The following is a 16,391-nucleotide window of genomic DNA, read 5'->3' on the forward strand; positions in this document are numbered from 1 at the left end:
TCGCTAAATCCAAAATCGGGGAAAGAAAATGCACATCTGTGTCTCTTCTGCAGGAGGTCTAGTTACACCAGGTCAAGTTAATGTCAAAATAAAATACTGTCTAAACAATGAGCTGAAGCTTTCTGAAACTCACTTGCTTGAATAATAGAAGCCTGAGACAAAATATTAGGGCTTTTTTAAAATTTATTTTTAGGAAGAATAAGAATTGCTGGGAAAAAAAAATAAAAGTTACAGTTATAACTGTGCAATTTCACTCTGAAATGTTATTTTTCTTCCTATTTTTTAACGAACTTGTCATTTACTTGCTACCTAGTGTGATCAGTGACTGTACAATGACTTAGTAACATTTACATAATTAAATCACTGTTTCTCTTTATGCTTAACTTTTTTTTCCCCATTTGTTTTCTCCTTCAGTTGTCTGTAACCCTGGAGACCTTTCAGGATCTGTCCTTACCAATCCCAGGTAAGGAAGATCTTGCTAAACTCCATTCTGCAAGTCATCAGACATCTCTAGTCAAGGCAGGGTCATGTGGAGAAGCATATGCCCCCCAGGGATGGATAGCTTTTTTTATGGAATATTTCAAAAGGTAAATGATACTTACCTTGTTTTATTACTTATTTATTTTGAAATTCCAGTTTCTGCTCTTCTGGCAGAACATTTGTTGGTTTTCTTTCTTTTCTGTCAATGATGTTTCAGGTTTGTTGTCTCATGTGTTCCTAGCTGGTTTTGGGGTCCAGTTGTAACCTTACAAGATTGTCTTGCTGCCTTTTTCGCCAGAGATGAGCTCAAGGGTAAGAGGTTAATTACATGAACATGCTGCTTTTTTCTCCTATTATGATAAAAATATTAGCATATTCTTTGCTTTTTATTCTTTGCAATTAAGTGGAAGCCACCTTTTAGCCTATAATACAGTCATTCCTTGCTCTTATGGGATCATTCATTTCAAAAAGGTAAGCTTCTTGTTCAACTGAATGTTTTGCCCAGAATTGCCTGTGAAAGCTGATTTTAGAAATATCAAGTGAATCTTAATTTGGTGTAACAAAATGGTATCAACTAAAGGTTTACACAATTTTCAAAAATTACTGTTTAATAGCCATTCTCAAAACCTAAATTTTGACATGGTAAATTATTTTGCTTTTAAATTCTGTCGCATCATCTCTTCAGACTATTCTGTGCTTCTTAGTTTCATGCTTTTAATTATAAAGAACTTCTCAATTTAATTGCTATGCCAATACTCTTACTGCAGATAAGCATTAAATGCAACGTAAAGACAAATTCTCCTGAAACTTTTATGTATCCAGTTGTTTCAGCTTGAAGGATAATCATTTGGATTTAGAGAATAATGGCTCTTTTTTTCTCTCAATATTTGCAGGTGACAACATGTACAGCTGTGGAAGGTGTAAAAAGTAAGCTAGCTTTTATCTGTTTGTTTTATCTTGTTTCGAGTCCTTTAATGTTTCTGTTAGTCAAGAGACATTTATTTCCTTTGGATACTTCACAGTACTTTTAATCTATTTATACCAACTTGTGCTGCAGCTGCCAGAAATTCAGTATTATGAAGATGCAGGAGCCAGGAAGCACCGATTCACTGTACCATATTGCAAAACAAATCTGATACATACTTTTTCATGTTCCTTAAAATTCTGGAGTGTTTTGTTCTTTTGATTGAATGGTAAAATAAAAGCTTTTATCTGTCTATTACGGTCAACCTAGCATTGAGATGCAGTAGGTCACTTCAGTGTGTGGAGAACTAAATCTATATAGATTTACACAAGCATGCATGTGTGTTAAATACTAAAGAACCAAGAAACACAAATAGTCTGAAGACTGCTCAAAGCCCTGTATGGAGAAGGAGCATTATTCTTTGCTATATTGCTGGCATCTGCTGTGTATAACTTCTTAAAAATAAACTTAGCTGGTTTCATTTTTTTTTCCTTTTCCTTTTGCTGAATAGTCAGTTTAAAGTTCTTTATGCTAAGAGAAACTCTTAGCTGGAAATTGTTTGTCTGTAATTGCCGCTTTGAATTTTTCAGCAGTACAGATTTTTTTCTTACGAAGCATTATTGTGTGTATCATTTTGGCTGTTCCATGTCTAGTTAATTTTGTGTTAAGTAATGTTCACTTAGTATCTTCACTTATTTTGTGTTTACTTAAATTCAATTTAGACTTCTGTTATTCAGTGTAGACTTCCATAGCACAATAAATTGAAACCTTTTCAGAACTAATTGTGGATTATTCCTTTCTTTGCTTAGGTTAAGAAATGGAGTGAAATTCTGCAAAGTGCAAAAATTTCCTGAGGTACTGTTACTACATGCACTTAAAAGCACTTTTTCTGCATGATTAGGAATGTGGTAAGGCTTAAGAGTTGCATGTAGTAAGCTGTGTTTATAATGTTACATTTTGAAAGCCTATATTGGCATTTGTTTTAAGAATGTGAGCAATATTTGACTGTTCATCTTGTAGAAAGCGAACCTGGTTCATAAAATGTAAAGTTAGAAGAATTTTTTTTCCTCTTGTTATTGTCATCCTGTAGAACTTAATTATGCTGTAAATCAAAACTAAATAGCACAGCCAGACTGGAAATCTTTCCAATAAATTATGCTTGTAACTTTACATTTTAAAAGTAATCCAATTTTATACTTCAAAACATGAGTTGATGGCTGCAATAACCAGGAAGAATTAATGTCCCTTGTGACAAGGTGGTGCACTATGCTCATTAAGAAAAAGAAAAGGTATGTCTCATTGCTGCGTCAGTTTTAGTAACAGTTCAGGACTGTCCTTTTATACTGTCAGTAAAGTAAGTCTTTGATCACACAAAAAAAAAAATAATCACAAATTCGTTTGAAACTCCTTGAGCCTCAATTGATTTGAAAAAAAATAAAAAAAAAAAATATCTGTGCAACACAGAGCTTGTGATTGCTTTCCTCAGGCCGTAGGGAAAAGTGATCCTTTTGAGGTGACAGAAGATGGCATAGTATAGTATAATTATTAAATATCAAATAGTAACATATATATATTTCTTCTTGAACAATTATGTTGATCCTTCTTACAGATACTGTGCATTCATCTGAAAAGATTTAGACACGAACTTATGTTTTCCACAAAAATTGGGACCCATGTGTCCTTTCCATTGGAAGGCCTTGATCTTCAGCCTTTCCTTGCAAAGGACAGTCCAGCTCAAATAGTGACTTACGATCTCCTATCTGTCATCTGCCATCATGGAACTGCCAGCAGTAAGTATGCGGTTAATTGCTTTGCATTTGCAGTTAATATTCACATCAGCACTTCTGTTTAAAAATAATATTGATGTACTGAAGAGTAAATAGATGAGTGGTTAATTTTAACATGGAAGTTAAATTCTGTGACTTCTACTATATAAACAATAAGATGGCTTGCTCTTAGCAATTACACATCTTTGAAATTGTATGGTGCTCCTAAATAAAATTGTACATGGAGGGGGAAAAAAAGATTCTGGAATAGTAAGTACATACTATGTGCACTACTGAAAATGAGACTTGTAAATGTACAAATAATGTTACATCTCAGCATGTAACTAGTTAGCTTATGCATAACTATTGTTTGTCTAGAGTTTTGATGCTTTTTATATCTTTATTTTTCTTGGAAAGAATTCACAGAGCACCATGAAAATATTAGTAATCTTTCTGTAAAGACATTTGCCCGAATGATCACTACCAGTTAATCCCACAATAGGGAATGGATAGTGATGACTAGCTGAATAAACTTCTTAGTGCTATCTGTTGGGTTTGTTTCTGCTCCAGTGTTTTCAGCATTTGTAAGATTTAGAAACTAGGAGAAAGAAAAGTTTGAAGCCAGAAGCCTGAAACTTCATAGTTTATTTTTTAAGTCACATAACTGCTTCTATTCTCCAGACTAGAGGTAGACATTGTTTAGATAAAGTTGCTTTGCCACCATTTTTTCCTGGATGCTGTTTCATTTTCCATTTCATGCTTGGTGAATGATACTTCTGTTAATGAATTTAGTTGTTATTTGATTATTCAATTGTTGTCACTTATGTATGTATTTAAAAGTAGTAGTATTTTAAAATATATTATGAATAGTATTCAAAACAGAGTATTGTCTTGATATCATGTAGCTGTTAAATATCTGTGCTAATTTCTACCAAAAAAAAATTTGAAACTTGAATTCATCAGAGAAACTGATTTCTGCAAACAGTTCAGATAGCCTGTTTCTGATTTGAATTTTGTGGTTCATGAATGTGTTACACAAGTGGCTTGAAGAATTCAAGAGTTTAAGAGCTGCTTGAATATGCTGAAAATGGTGTCTGACTTTCCACTGGCTGTTAGAAATGCAGGAAGAAAAAAGGCTGATTGTGAATTTGAGAGAAGTTAATATCCATGTCCTGTCTTGCTAACAAATTAATGTTTCTCCCACTTAAAATATTTGCTTTTTGGACTTACTCTGCCATATGTGAAAAAGTAGTAAAATGAGCACTTTTGCATGCTTTTAAATAACTTTGTTCTAACACTCCAGGTGGACATTATATAGCTTATTGTCGAAACAATTTAAATAATTTGTGGTATGAATTTGATGACCAGAGTGTCACAGAAGTATCAGAATCCACAGTACAAAATGCAGAAGCCTATGTTCTCTTCTACAGGTAAGAAATTACAAGTATAATGATACAAATATTAGTCACCTTTTAAGCAATTGGGCAGTTTCATTCAGCTTTCAGAAATTAGCTGCTCTGGGGGAAGAATTTGACCAACCACAAAAGCCTATTTTGGAGAGAGACTTAGTTCTTCAGTTAAGTCCTTACCGCTTGCTTTGTCACTGCTAAAACATATATGGAACTTGAAATGAAAACTAAACCTGCATAAGTAAAAAGCAGTAAGATGACTAACAAGAGAACTTGAGGTAATGCACTACCAGTTCTAACAGTTGCCTAGTTTTCAATTAGAGGAAAAGAATTCTGCACAAGGGGAGATTTTGTATACAGACTCTAATTGTTAAAGCTCTAAAGGGAATTGTGGAAACTCTTTAGCAGATGGGATGTGGAACAACAGGAGTTTCACTGTGTTGTAATTTAATTTCAGGGAATTTATAGGCTGGTATTCTCCTGAAAGTCAAAATGAAAGTCAAGAAGTCATGTTATTATCATCTTCAGTCTAAGGAATTTTTGTACTTGAGTTAATAAAAGCAGCTTGACTCAATTTTCAAATTCTGAGTTTCTGGTATCAACATCAAGTTTCCACTAAAAGTTGTTGACTTCAAAATAGCTCATGTCAGGGTTGCATGAGAAATAGGATGTATTTTGATGATTTTTTAGCTTTCATTAGGATCACTTATATTTGTCACCACTTGAGCTAAGCTTGCGAGTCTGACTCGGTACATTTTTAAAAGGAATGTGGAAGTCATGCTGTAGTGTAAGAACACTGTACTTGATTGTGGGCAAACGTATTAATGAAAGAACAGTGTTCGTTAAGTTTGATTTTAAACAAGAATATACCCACAAAACACTACCAAACACTGATGTTCTTTTAGCAGTTTCCTAAAAAGGTTGGTGGAGATACTTATGCATTTTTTGAATTACAGCTGGAAAATGAATTTACCTGCACGAATTTCATTTTCAGAATTTTACCTTTTTGTTAAATAATTTTGATTTGAATTTTAAAATGTAACTTATTTTAAACTGGTTCAGAGCATTTGGTTTTCCTTCTCTTTTATTGTTTTGTTATATTGTAAGCAGTCTTTGCTATAGCCATTAGGTTTACCTAAAGGTTTTCTACCAGGTATTTGAGTCACTGTTGACTCCAAATATTAACTGAGGTAGCCTAGCTGCTGCTGTGAGATGCTGAGTCAAGTTTCATGTCAGGGCATTGGAGGACGGGATGAATGGACAAATGGTTCAAACCTGCCTTTGGAGAAGAGAGATTCTATCCGATCTAAATAAAGAGAACAGAGGGACTTCCATTTAGACAACAGTAACAGTTTCAGCAAGAAAAATAGGGGAATTACAGAATCTATTGTTCAACCTTAATTCTGAAGCTGCATAAGGAACATCTGTCCAGGAGGACAGCTTGGGAAGCTTTAGCTCAAAAAATCATAGAGAAAATGGGCAGATGGACAGAGCCTTATCTCCTTCTCCTGCATTAGGATACTCCCCTGGATCATAGTGTACTTTCTCTGTTGTAGTCCAACAATTCGTTTTCTCAGGATGGCAAGGTGAATGGGAACTGTTAGGGTCTTTTAGTTGTTGAAATAAGCAGACAAGTGTTTTCTTCTAAGCGTGATTACACCTGTGCTGTAGCTTTGTCAGAAAAAAGGACAAGAATAGACTTGGCAGGAAGTCTAGAGCCCTTTATGCTCTGTACTAAATACTGACTGTTGCAGCACATAATTCTGTGAGGTGAAACTGCTGGTTCTTTGCCACGTGTTTAGATGATGGCTCTAGCTGTTTCTGAAAAGTGTGAGACTTTTCACATGTTAAGTTAACTAGTGTGGGCCCATTTTACTTGAAAATCTAGTTCTCTTTTGCAAAGTGAATTATCTGCATTGTACAAAAGCATATATCTCTGTTTATGATTATTATTTCTCTAATAGGAAGAGTAGTGAAGAAGCTCAGAGGGAGAGACGGAGAATATCAGGCCTACTGAATATGATGGAACCAAGTCTTCTCCAATTCTATGTTTCGAGACAGTGGTTAAATAAATTCAAGACTTTTGCGGAGCCAGGACCAATTTCAAATAATGACTTCCTTTGTATGCATGGAGGTGAGACTGTAACAGTATCATTTAAAAATAATTTGCTTATCAACCTGTAGTTACTCAGGATTTTATACTTGTTTTAATTAAGTAAATTAAGTAGCTTAGTAATTTAATATTATAGCTACTTATCCTTAATGTCTAGGTAAATTTTCATTATTTTAGTAGCCAACTAGTTGGAAACTATACCTAATTATTAGTCCTCCTATTTTTTCCTCTGTGCACTTTTATGTGTAAGCTTTATTGATTCCTTAAAGAGGAACAGTTTGCTACATCTGCTTGTTTGTTAAACAGTTATCTTCCCATTTTTAAAAATCCTGTTATTTTATCATCATCATCCTTAATGCTTAGGTATGCCAATATTTTTCTCAGATATGTGCTAGAAGCAGCAAGAAGGTTTGGAAGATGTGGAACAAGAAATTGGTCTGTTGGAGAGTGTCCAGAACATAGTGTGATAAATAGAGTAGTCATTCTGTATATTTTGCATAAGAGCATAAAAATTTTTCCTTTGTGCTAAGTGCTAATAAAACTAAAAAGAATATTCAAGTAAAATCTGTTTTGTAGAAATGCACATATCTGTATGGCAACATTCCAGTGAATCACTGTGTGGTGTTCTTATACCTGATTACTAATATAAAATTCATCTGCATTAGATTAGCACTTAGGTGTTGCACCTGCTGCTGAACTGAACATTTAATGTAGGGATACTGTGCCCCTGTAGCCATTTGTATAATATGTATGTGGGAGCACTTTTCGCTGTGTTTTTCCTTCTGCATGGCTACAGCAGATGACTCTTGTTGTACAAGTGTTGCAGCTACTAAATCTTTCCCCATTGAAAAGAATCCCTGCATAAGACACAACTGCTTACAATACACTTCAACTCAACACTTCTAATTCTGCAAGCACCTCTATTTCTTCCTCCATTGAATTTTCACTCCTGTCTACCATTCATGCTTTTCAAAGTAATTAAAAAAGGTCTACTGCAAATAAACAGATTTTGCGTAGACAGTTTTGTAATTCCTATCACCGGTCTTTACCATTTTTAATTGTGTATCTTAGGAAACATTTTGCAATCACTATTTTAAAAGGATTCCAGCTATTTAATCTCTCTTATAGTTTGCTTCTGCTTCTTTAATAAACTTTTCAGCCCCATTAAAAAAAATAAAATTAGGGTGTTCTCTTTGAATACAGTAATGTATTTCAGTATGATAAATCTTGCTTCATGTGTTTTTAAATTCTTTGAACAGGGGGATTGATTTAGAAACCTCTAACACAGTCTATCCCAAAATTTTTTTTTTTTTTGAAACTCTATTTTAAGAAAAAGTCTGTTCCTTTTGTTGCTTCCGCAGGTGTTCCTCCCCACAAAGCTAACTTCATAGAGGACCTAGTTGTCATGCTACCTCAAAATATATGGGATAATCTGTATAGCAGGTATGTTTTATGTTGTAACTGAAAATACCCAGTGATATAGTTTGAGGGTAAATACATGCCAAGCAGCAAGATAAGGGTTCTTCAGTTAGTGGCTCATAAAAACTTGTGTGCTCATAGTTTAAATTCGAAGTGTCATCTTCAGTGCTGCAATCTAAGTTTGAGAGCAGATATGTTCCAGGCACCAAAATCAGGCTTCTAGGATTAGTGGCTCATTAAAATACATGTACTGTGGGCTCAAAGCTAAGTGAAGGGATGGCAAACTGCCAAATTGTTTAATTTGCTTGTGCAAAGTAATTCTAGAAGCCTAGGTATAGTAGTATGGTACTGAGATAATGATTGAGTATTAAACTAATAAACATGTATGGTATGTGCAAAATAATACAAAGTAGGTCAGAAAAAGTACTCTTTGCAAGAGTTATTTTGAAAGAGCTCTCTGTATCGGCTTCCTGTTCTCTGTTGGCTAGAGGCAGCTTTTCTTTTATGTTGGCTTTGAATCCATAGCCTCAGCTGCCACTATTGCTTCAAAATAACTTAGATATAAATGTTCCAGATTACTACTCCCTACTTTCTGTGTAGGTCACATGTAAGTGCTTGCTTACAAACAAGGAATTCTTAAAAGATGTGTAACAAAAAGCTGCAGAAAACCTTTGCTTACAGACTCTGTGTCACACCTGCATTAAGCATTTTTAGGTGTTAATTTCTGGCCATCGAGGTGCTAAAGGTAAAGGCTTGTTTAAGTTTCAATGGCCACAAGTAGGAGAAATAGGAACAATACAATTTCTAGCATAGTTCCACTTCAGTTAGTCAGAATTTGATTATCGTAGGATAAAGTACAAAATAGTACTAGGAAAATGAATGATGGCATTTATAGATCAGTGTGATTGGCATGTATCAGACTTGAAATAGATATTATAAGAAGCTGACACTTTTGATGTCTACAGGTGTGTGATCCTTTTTACATAGTGTTTTCCACAAGGTTAATGTTGTGTTTATTTGATTTGTTTGTTTATTTTTGCTGTCACCACAGGTATGGAGGAGGACCAGCTGTTAACCATCTATATGTTTGTCATACCTGCCAAATAGAGTCTGAAAGACTTGAAAAAAGAAGGAAGAATGAATTGGAGATGTTTATACGGGTAAAAAGTAAACAATTCTTATTCATTCTGCTTTTCAACATACCCAGGTGTTCATGGCTCAGCATAAGGGATTACCAAAAGTGAATGGGTGATTTCTGTATTTAAGTGACTTTATTAAGCAAGTGTATATCTATACAAAATCCCTTTTTTGCTGGCAACAACAATGTTCTTGTGATATCCCATATAATTCTTCGTATAGAAATGTACTTTGAGAAGATATTTAATGTGTTTCTTAATTGCATGGAAACTGACTGCAGCCATAGAAGCAGTTGTTCTTAATACACTTCCAGTGATCTGTTCTGTGCAAGCAGAATGCCCTTAGTCTCTGAAAAAGAACAAAATATTAATTTCCTAAAATTTGAATTAGATATTTGAAGAGAGAGATGGAAAAATACATATATTTTTTTTATATAAATAGGCCTAGATCAATACAAATAAGTTTTCATATTTCTCCTACCACTTGAAAGTTCAGCCATTAGAGTAATTATCCGGTAAGGTTTGATGGATAAGCATTTGTACGTAAGAAGAACCAGTCTATTCTACGTCTCATTGCTGTTTCCAGGAGAAAAACCATTCTTGAGTAAAGAATAAGTAATCTCTTTTTAGTATGAATGCTACCACTACATCAAAACCTCACCTCAGGAATTCACTAAGGATCTACTGTTATGATGGCCAGTAGTTCAAAATGTTTTGTAGTAGTGTAGTACTATGTGACATAGAGTATTTAGCCATAATAGAGTGGCTAAAAGAAGGTAGTAGTTTAAACAAAAGGAAAAAAAAAAAAAGGCCAAAAAAACAAGGATTCTTCTTCTTTCTAGCTTTATAGAGCATTCCAAGAAGAAGAATCTCCATCAACTTTTTACTGCATCAGTATGCAATGGTTCAGAGAATGGGAAGGATTTGTAAAAGGGAAAGACAGTGGTAAGTTGTGCTTTATTTCAAAAAAATTTTTTTTCCACATAGTGGTAATATTTGAGTAAACTTCTACTTCAGTAGAAGCATGCAGGAAGAACAGATAAAGAATGCAACAAAAGCCTATAAAGTATTGAAGACATGTTTGATAGCTTGCATATGTATCTAGGAATCGAATTACAAAACATAATCAGACCTTCTTAGTAATTCACAGGAACAGGTAATGGGATAAGTGTGGGAAAAGCACTATATGTTTGCTGCAAGGGGTGGCAGGAATGCTTGCTGTTGGCAGCAGAGGGAAAATTATATGTAGGTATGAGGGAGGATACCTAGATTTTTGCAGTACAAACTGAAAGATAATGCTGTACTCTCTGCAGAAAGCAGGTCTTGCTGTCACAGCATAAACTCATAGATAACAGAATAAAAACTGTAATAATACAACTTTAACATTCTGTTAGAGCCTCTAAAGATTAGAAGTGAAAACATTGATAAAATATTCTACAATCTCATCAGAGCCTGCTTTAGGACAGTTTTGCTAGGGGTAAAAATTAGGATTAATTTATGTTTTTTGTGTTACTTGAAGACTTACTGTAATCATGAATGCTTTGAAAAATTCATCTTAATTACAATTCTGATTAGCTTTTAACAACTTATTACATACTGTTAAGCAGAGAAGAAAGAACAAGCAGTAGACAAACTAGCTGTTTCTCCTTCCATTTGAAAATGGAAACTCCAACCTGCCTTTTATTTCACCTCTCCCAATTTTAATCATTCTTTTTATCACACTAGATCCCCCTGGTCCTATTGATAATGCTAAGATTGCAATAACAAAATGTGGAAATGCTGTGCTAAAACAAGGTAGGTGTCTGATACTGCTGCAGTTTTGGGAACCTTATGATGTATTTGTTGAAGTTCAGTAAATTCATTATGTATTCTTATTTCTAACTGTTATGGTACAATGGCAATACCTAATGAATCTGTATTCTGCTCTATTTTAGAAAAATCTTAAAAGTAAATTTGGGTTGCAGTTGAGGAAGTGACAGTTACTCCAAGGCCCATTTTTGGGGAGACCATTTTGTTCTTAAATAATACCTATAATAGGCTAGTCTAAGTGCAGGTGAGAGTGTAGAAGACAATACAGAGTAACTTTAAAATGGCTGAAGTGTGCTTTGGTTTTGTATCATTGGTTTTGTTTGAGTTCTCTTTTCTCGGTGTGAATTGGAGGTGCTTGGTTTTTGGCTTTTAGACTGTCACGTATCTCTATGTAGTTACTTGAATCCTGAAATCTAATTTGAATTGAGAGCCATTTCTTATAGAAGGAATAAATCACAGTAAATAAATGCTGTTGCTCATTTTTCTGAGTTATTTACCAATGAGTATTGCAAAAATTTCTCTGATATATCAAGATAGGTTTTTTTTTTATTGCTCTTAAGTCAAATGGTTAATGTCATCTATTTGAAACTTGTAGGTACAGAGAGAAAAAAAATCTAATATGAGGACTTTAGACTTCCTATGAAAGCATAATACACATTTCATATACATATATTCATATACATTTTAGCTCAGCTTAAAAAAGAAAAACTAAAAATTGCAGTGTCAAGATTGAGGAAAAAAATAAAAAAGTCAATTTAACTTAATGCCTCAGCATACAGTGGACCTACTGGCGGCCTCTAGACCCAGCATGAATTTCACCAATTGCAAAATGTCAAGAGCATATTTAAAAAGCAATGAAATCTTGCTCCTATGAGTTTTGCAGTACATTTTAATGATTTAAGCTCTTAACACAGAAATAAAACGCAAGGCTTTAAGTATCTGACTGTTGTTTAGCAACAAATACAAAAAAAAAAATCAGCTTAGAGTCAGTAACTGATAGTAAAATAGGCAGTTGATACCTTGTAACTTCAGCTGTATTGATTCAAATCAGAACTTGGGTAGAAGTTAAGAGTTAATTGCAGCTAGGTTAGTGCAAAGAATGCACTTCGACTGTGTTGGACAGGTTCCCTCTGTTAAAACCCGGAGGGGCGATATGTTGATGTTCCCTTGCCCCTTGCTGCTCTATAATGTTATGGAGAACCAGAAATGATTGTTGGATGCTGAGCTGAGACAGAAGAGAGACCTCTAGCCAGAGGAATGGGGGGGAAAAAAGGCAAAGACTTCAGTCAATAAACAAGAAATCAGGCTGACTCATCATGCTGCCACATACATGGAGCATTAGCAGGGCTGTGAGTGCCTTAACAGTGGTTTCTGTCTGTGGTTCTGAGAATTCCACTGTGGCTTGCAAACTTCCATTCTTTACTGTCAATACTAATTTATTTCACACAAGAATCTTGAGTCTTTGAACTTTACGCTGTAATTGATGAGACTGCATGTCCTGTTAACATGAATCCTTGCATACTAGCAAGCAGCCTCACAGCTACCAAGACCCACCAGTTGTTAGCTTGGTGGATAAATATCAGATTAGGTATTTATTAGAGAAACTATGTATTTTGTGCTTGATACGTTAAGTATTGGATAGTTTTGGGAGCAGGTAGTTTTAGTAATGAAGAGGTATAAAGTTAACACAAACCATGTAATTAGGTTTGGTAGCTGGCACAAGGAAAAAATGCAAATTAGATTAGGGTGTTAAATTTGAATTGTATTCTTCTTTCTTCTTGTATTTGTTATGGGTTCCAAAGAATCGTGGAAAAAATTAATTTTTTTAAAAATGTTTCCAGGTGCAGATTCTGGACAGATATCTGAAGAAACATGGAATTTTCTTCAGTCAATCTATGGTGGAGGTCCAGAAATTATTCTCAGACCACCTGTTCCTCCGGTAGAACCTGATATCTTGCAGACAGAGGAGAAGATTGAATTAGAAACTCATGGACTGTAGCTACTGAGGAAAAGATGAATTTGTAAGGAATCCAGCTTCCTTACAAAATGCCCCATATACATTCCTAAAAGTTTTATTCTCTTATGTCTGTTGGAGGCACAGCTCACTGGGCATTACATTAACTACAGAATAGTAAGTTGAAATGTATTATGATTTGTTTAAATGAAGACTGTTTCTCTGTTTTGGAAGGCATGTAGTTTTGTACATTTTGGAGTGTTTGGTAAATGGAAAACACTGTTATTTCTGGACTCTTAAGTTTAAGTCAAAATCATGTTATGTCTTTAGACTTGAAAAATGGGAACAAAATTTTAGAGATGTTACATAACCCTACTGTTTCCTGATTGGGCTTCTGATACCTACAAACTTCTGCCTGTCTTAATTGTACAGTCTTGACAAGCTTAAGTATAAAGGGAGTATATTTTAAATGGATTGCAATCAATGATAAAGGATTTTAATTTCCTAAATGCTCAGGAAAAAAATTCTCACTTATTTTGCACTGTAAGTATATAAAATGAGTAGTATATAACATCCAAATACTTACCGTATTTGAATGGATCAAACATTAGCATAGATCGAATATTGTTTTAGTCAGCAAATGTCATAACTTATTACCTGCTTAATTTTGCATCGTTAGGCTTCTGTAACTCTATAAACCTGGCTAGAATTAATAGTGTCTGTGACAAAAAGATTTAGTCTTCTCTAGGGTAATGTTTGAGAGCATGAAGTGTGAAATGTAAAATGATTATGGACATGAGTGATATAAATTTCAGAAATTAAATTGTCTGGTCTCTTGAATTACATTCACAGTTGCTTTTGAAGGATTTTATTGTATTGGTAATTTTTCATTGGCATGATGACCTATAATGTCAGAAGCTGGATAAAATGTATATATTGCAAAACTTTACTAAATGAGTCAGATTGGAATGCAGAATGGCACTTGCTCTTTTTTGCCTGATGTTGTTACCAAAAAGCAGCATTATTCAAGGCTGGATCAATAAAAAAAAAAAAAGAAAAGAAAAGAAAAAAAAAAAGAAAACAAAACCTGAAACTCTGGAAGGAGTGTGTGGGGAAAGCTTTTTTTCATGTTTTTCATTTATTCTATCAATACAGAAACTTTTCAAGTAATGCTGTGATACTGCTCCTACACCTATGTATTTCCTGACTACTTTCTGTTTAGGCAATGGTGTTGACGCTTATAGTTCCAAAGTGAGAAACACTGATGTAACATTCTTCCGGATAATGTCATAGCTAGTATAAAATCAAACTTGTACTTAAAGCCATTGTGGTGAAAAAGCCACCTATAAGAGTCCTAGACAACGTCCTATAACCTAAAGTACTTGACCATGTTACTAATACGCTGTGTAGGAGTTACCAGTTCTGTCCGAACAGGTGTGAAATCCCAGTAGTTTCCTCAGCCTACCTGAGAAGAGCTAGAACTAAAAACAGATCTCAGCTGAGTTGTGTGTCCTGTTTGAGGAGGAAAAATGAACAGCAGTGCAAAGCCTAGCATGGAAGCGCATGAGGAAAACATTTTTCAAACTTGAACTGTATCACAGGTATCAATTGGCCAGCCAATTTTTTGTTTAGTAATCAGGATAGTGGAAGAGACTGCCTTAGAACTTGTAAGAGAATAAAGGATTGAATGTTGGGGACATTGGCTTCTCAGAGGAGCGAAGCAGTTCTGTGCAATGTATTCTGGCTATTACAGCAGATCAGGCAAAGAGTTAAAATCCAGTGATACCAAACCAAAATATATTCTGGGTAATAGTAACAAAAGCATCAGATGTGAGGCACAGGAGGTAATTACTCTGCTCTGCTTGGTCCTGTATTTGATGGTGAGATTGTACATCCCAGTTTTGGATGTTGTTGGGTACTAACTGCAAGTTGAGGAGAGATTACATCAGAGAAAAGCAACAAGACTCAGAATACCTAAAAGTGCTTTCACTTAAAAGAATGCTGATGGAAGATGCGAGACTTTGAGTGTGAAAATATTGCTAGATGGTAGTGAATGTTTTTTCCTAGACGAATAGGACTATTTGCCTTAGCTTTAGCAATGGTGACTTGTGCTGGGTTTAGGTAGCCATTGGAACCTAGAAATCAGTCTTCTAGCAGTTCGGTAGAAGTTTTTCCACTGGATGCCTGGGAATCTGTAGTCCAACATAATCTTAAATTGTGATATGCATAAAGCAATAACGAGTACTTCAAACTAGCAGAGCTGTGAAATGCCTGTGTCACCTCTGTGACAGGCATCTTCACACTACAACTGTCATGCTAACAAAAAAAAAAAAAGGAAATCCCCCAGTTTGCAAGATGAAATGTGTTTGTGTTTGAGACAGTTCCAAAGAGATGACTTGCTTGTTTTTAGCTCTTTCAGAACTTTACAAGGGATTTTATGTCACCGAAATGGAAGTAGCCTTTTAAAATAAGACAGTGTGGGAGAACTCCAGATGGATCGCTTGTGTATACTGGCAGGCAGGCAACACTGCAGTGTTTAAAGGAGAAATCTTTACTGTGAAGAGAGGTCCGGTTCACAGCAGAGAAAGAATGCATCTTGGGAAGGGGCTATGGAAATGATTTTTTTCCATAAGCCTTTCACCAGACTTTTTAGATTCTTTGTCCATTTGTTTCCAGTTGAGAAAACATGGCAATGTGTCTGGGTGCCAGGGAAGCTGTCATTTCAAGAAAGGGAAAATTCAGTGGAGGCCTTGTTTGAAGCCTGGGAATCTATATTTGAGCTGTTAAAAGCCTGCTGTTCAGTCTGGGAACTTTAACCCTCTTTTCTGGAGAAAACGGCATGGGAGGTAGGGTACAGCTTACCAGCTGTAAGTTCAATTTGTCTAATTTTTTCAGTTTTTTTTTTGCAAGCAGTACAGCTTAATTGTTCATTTGAACCCTCAGGATCCAGAAGAATGCTTCAGATATTGTGTGATATAAGTGAACAGTGTGATTGGACAGAGAAAGGTTAACCAAAAAGCTATTGAATTAGTAGCAAAATAAGGCACTTCCACAGTATATTTCAGAACCAAGTAGTCTGCCTTTTTAACGAAGCAAGTTAGGTGTAAAATTACCCCTTGTCATTGGGATGTCTTATTGACTTAAAAGCCAATCTTTTCCTTTCCTGTAAATGGAATTTTAGGAAACAAAGGAAGTTCTGGAGATGCTTGTGATGCAAATTCGTTTTTTGTTAGTCCAGAAAACTGTTTTTCCAAATAGAGTACAAATTAGTCCAGTATCTAGGGATGGTGATGTGTGTGTATACCAATATATGTATGTATACATAAAATGACATACAGTCT

The 16,391-nt window shown here is 34.9% G+C and overlaps 1 protein-coding gene across 6 annotated transcripts in view; it reads left to right on the plus strand.

Annotated features, from left to right (window-relative positions):
• Nucleotides 1–14,857, plus strand: part of USP33 (ubiquitin specific peptidase 33) — a 37,305-nt gene extending 22,448 nt beyond the window's left edge. For 3 of the 6 annotated variants that reach the window (XM_082765988.1, XM_082765987.1, XM_082765986.1), the window contains exons 13-24: nucleotides 415–587; nucleotides 698–792; nucleotides 1,374–1,407; nucleotides 2,254–2,299; nucleotides 3,054–3,234; nucleotides 4,514–4,640; nucleotides 6,584–6,753; nucleotides 8,094–8,175; nucleotides 9,203–9,311; nucleotides 10,130–10,232; nucleotides 11,013–11,081; nucleotides 12,938–14,855. In XM_082765988.1, the coding sequence (XP_082622114.1) occupies nucleotides 415–587; nucleotides 698–792; nucleotides 1,374–1,407; nucleotides 2,254–2,299; nucleotides 3,054–3,234; nucleotides 4,514–4,640; nucleotides 6,584–6,753; nucleotides 8,094–8,175; nucleotides 9,203–9,311; nucleotides 10,130–10,232; nucleotides 11,013–11,081; nucleotides 12,938–13,095 (1,347 nt within the window). In that variant the 3' untranslated portion in view covers nucleotides 13,096–14,855. Of the gene's footprint in view, nucleotides 1–414; nucleotides 588–697; nucleotides 793–1,373; nucleotides 1,408–2,253; nucleotides 2,300–3,053; nucleotides 3,235–4,513; nucleotides 4,641–6,583; nucleotides 6,754–8,093; nucleotides 8,176–9,202; nucleotides 9,312–10,129; nucleotides 10,233–11,012; nucleotides 11,082–12,937 lie in introns of all 6 variants that reach the window. The other 3 variants (XM_082765983.1, XM_082765984.1, XM_082765985.1) reach the window with 2 other exon arrangements.
• The last annotated feature ends 1,534 nt before the right edge of the window (nucleotides 14,858–16,391 follow it).

This window comes from Aythya marila (assembly GCF_965140915.1).
Source record: "Aythya marila genome assembly, chromosome: 8".
NCBI lineage: Eukaryota > Metazoa > Chordata > Aves > Anseriformes > Anatidae > Aythya > Aythya marila.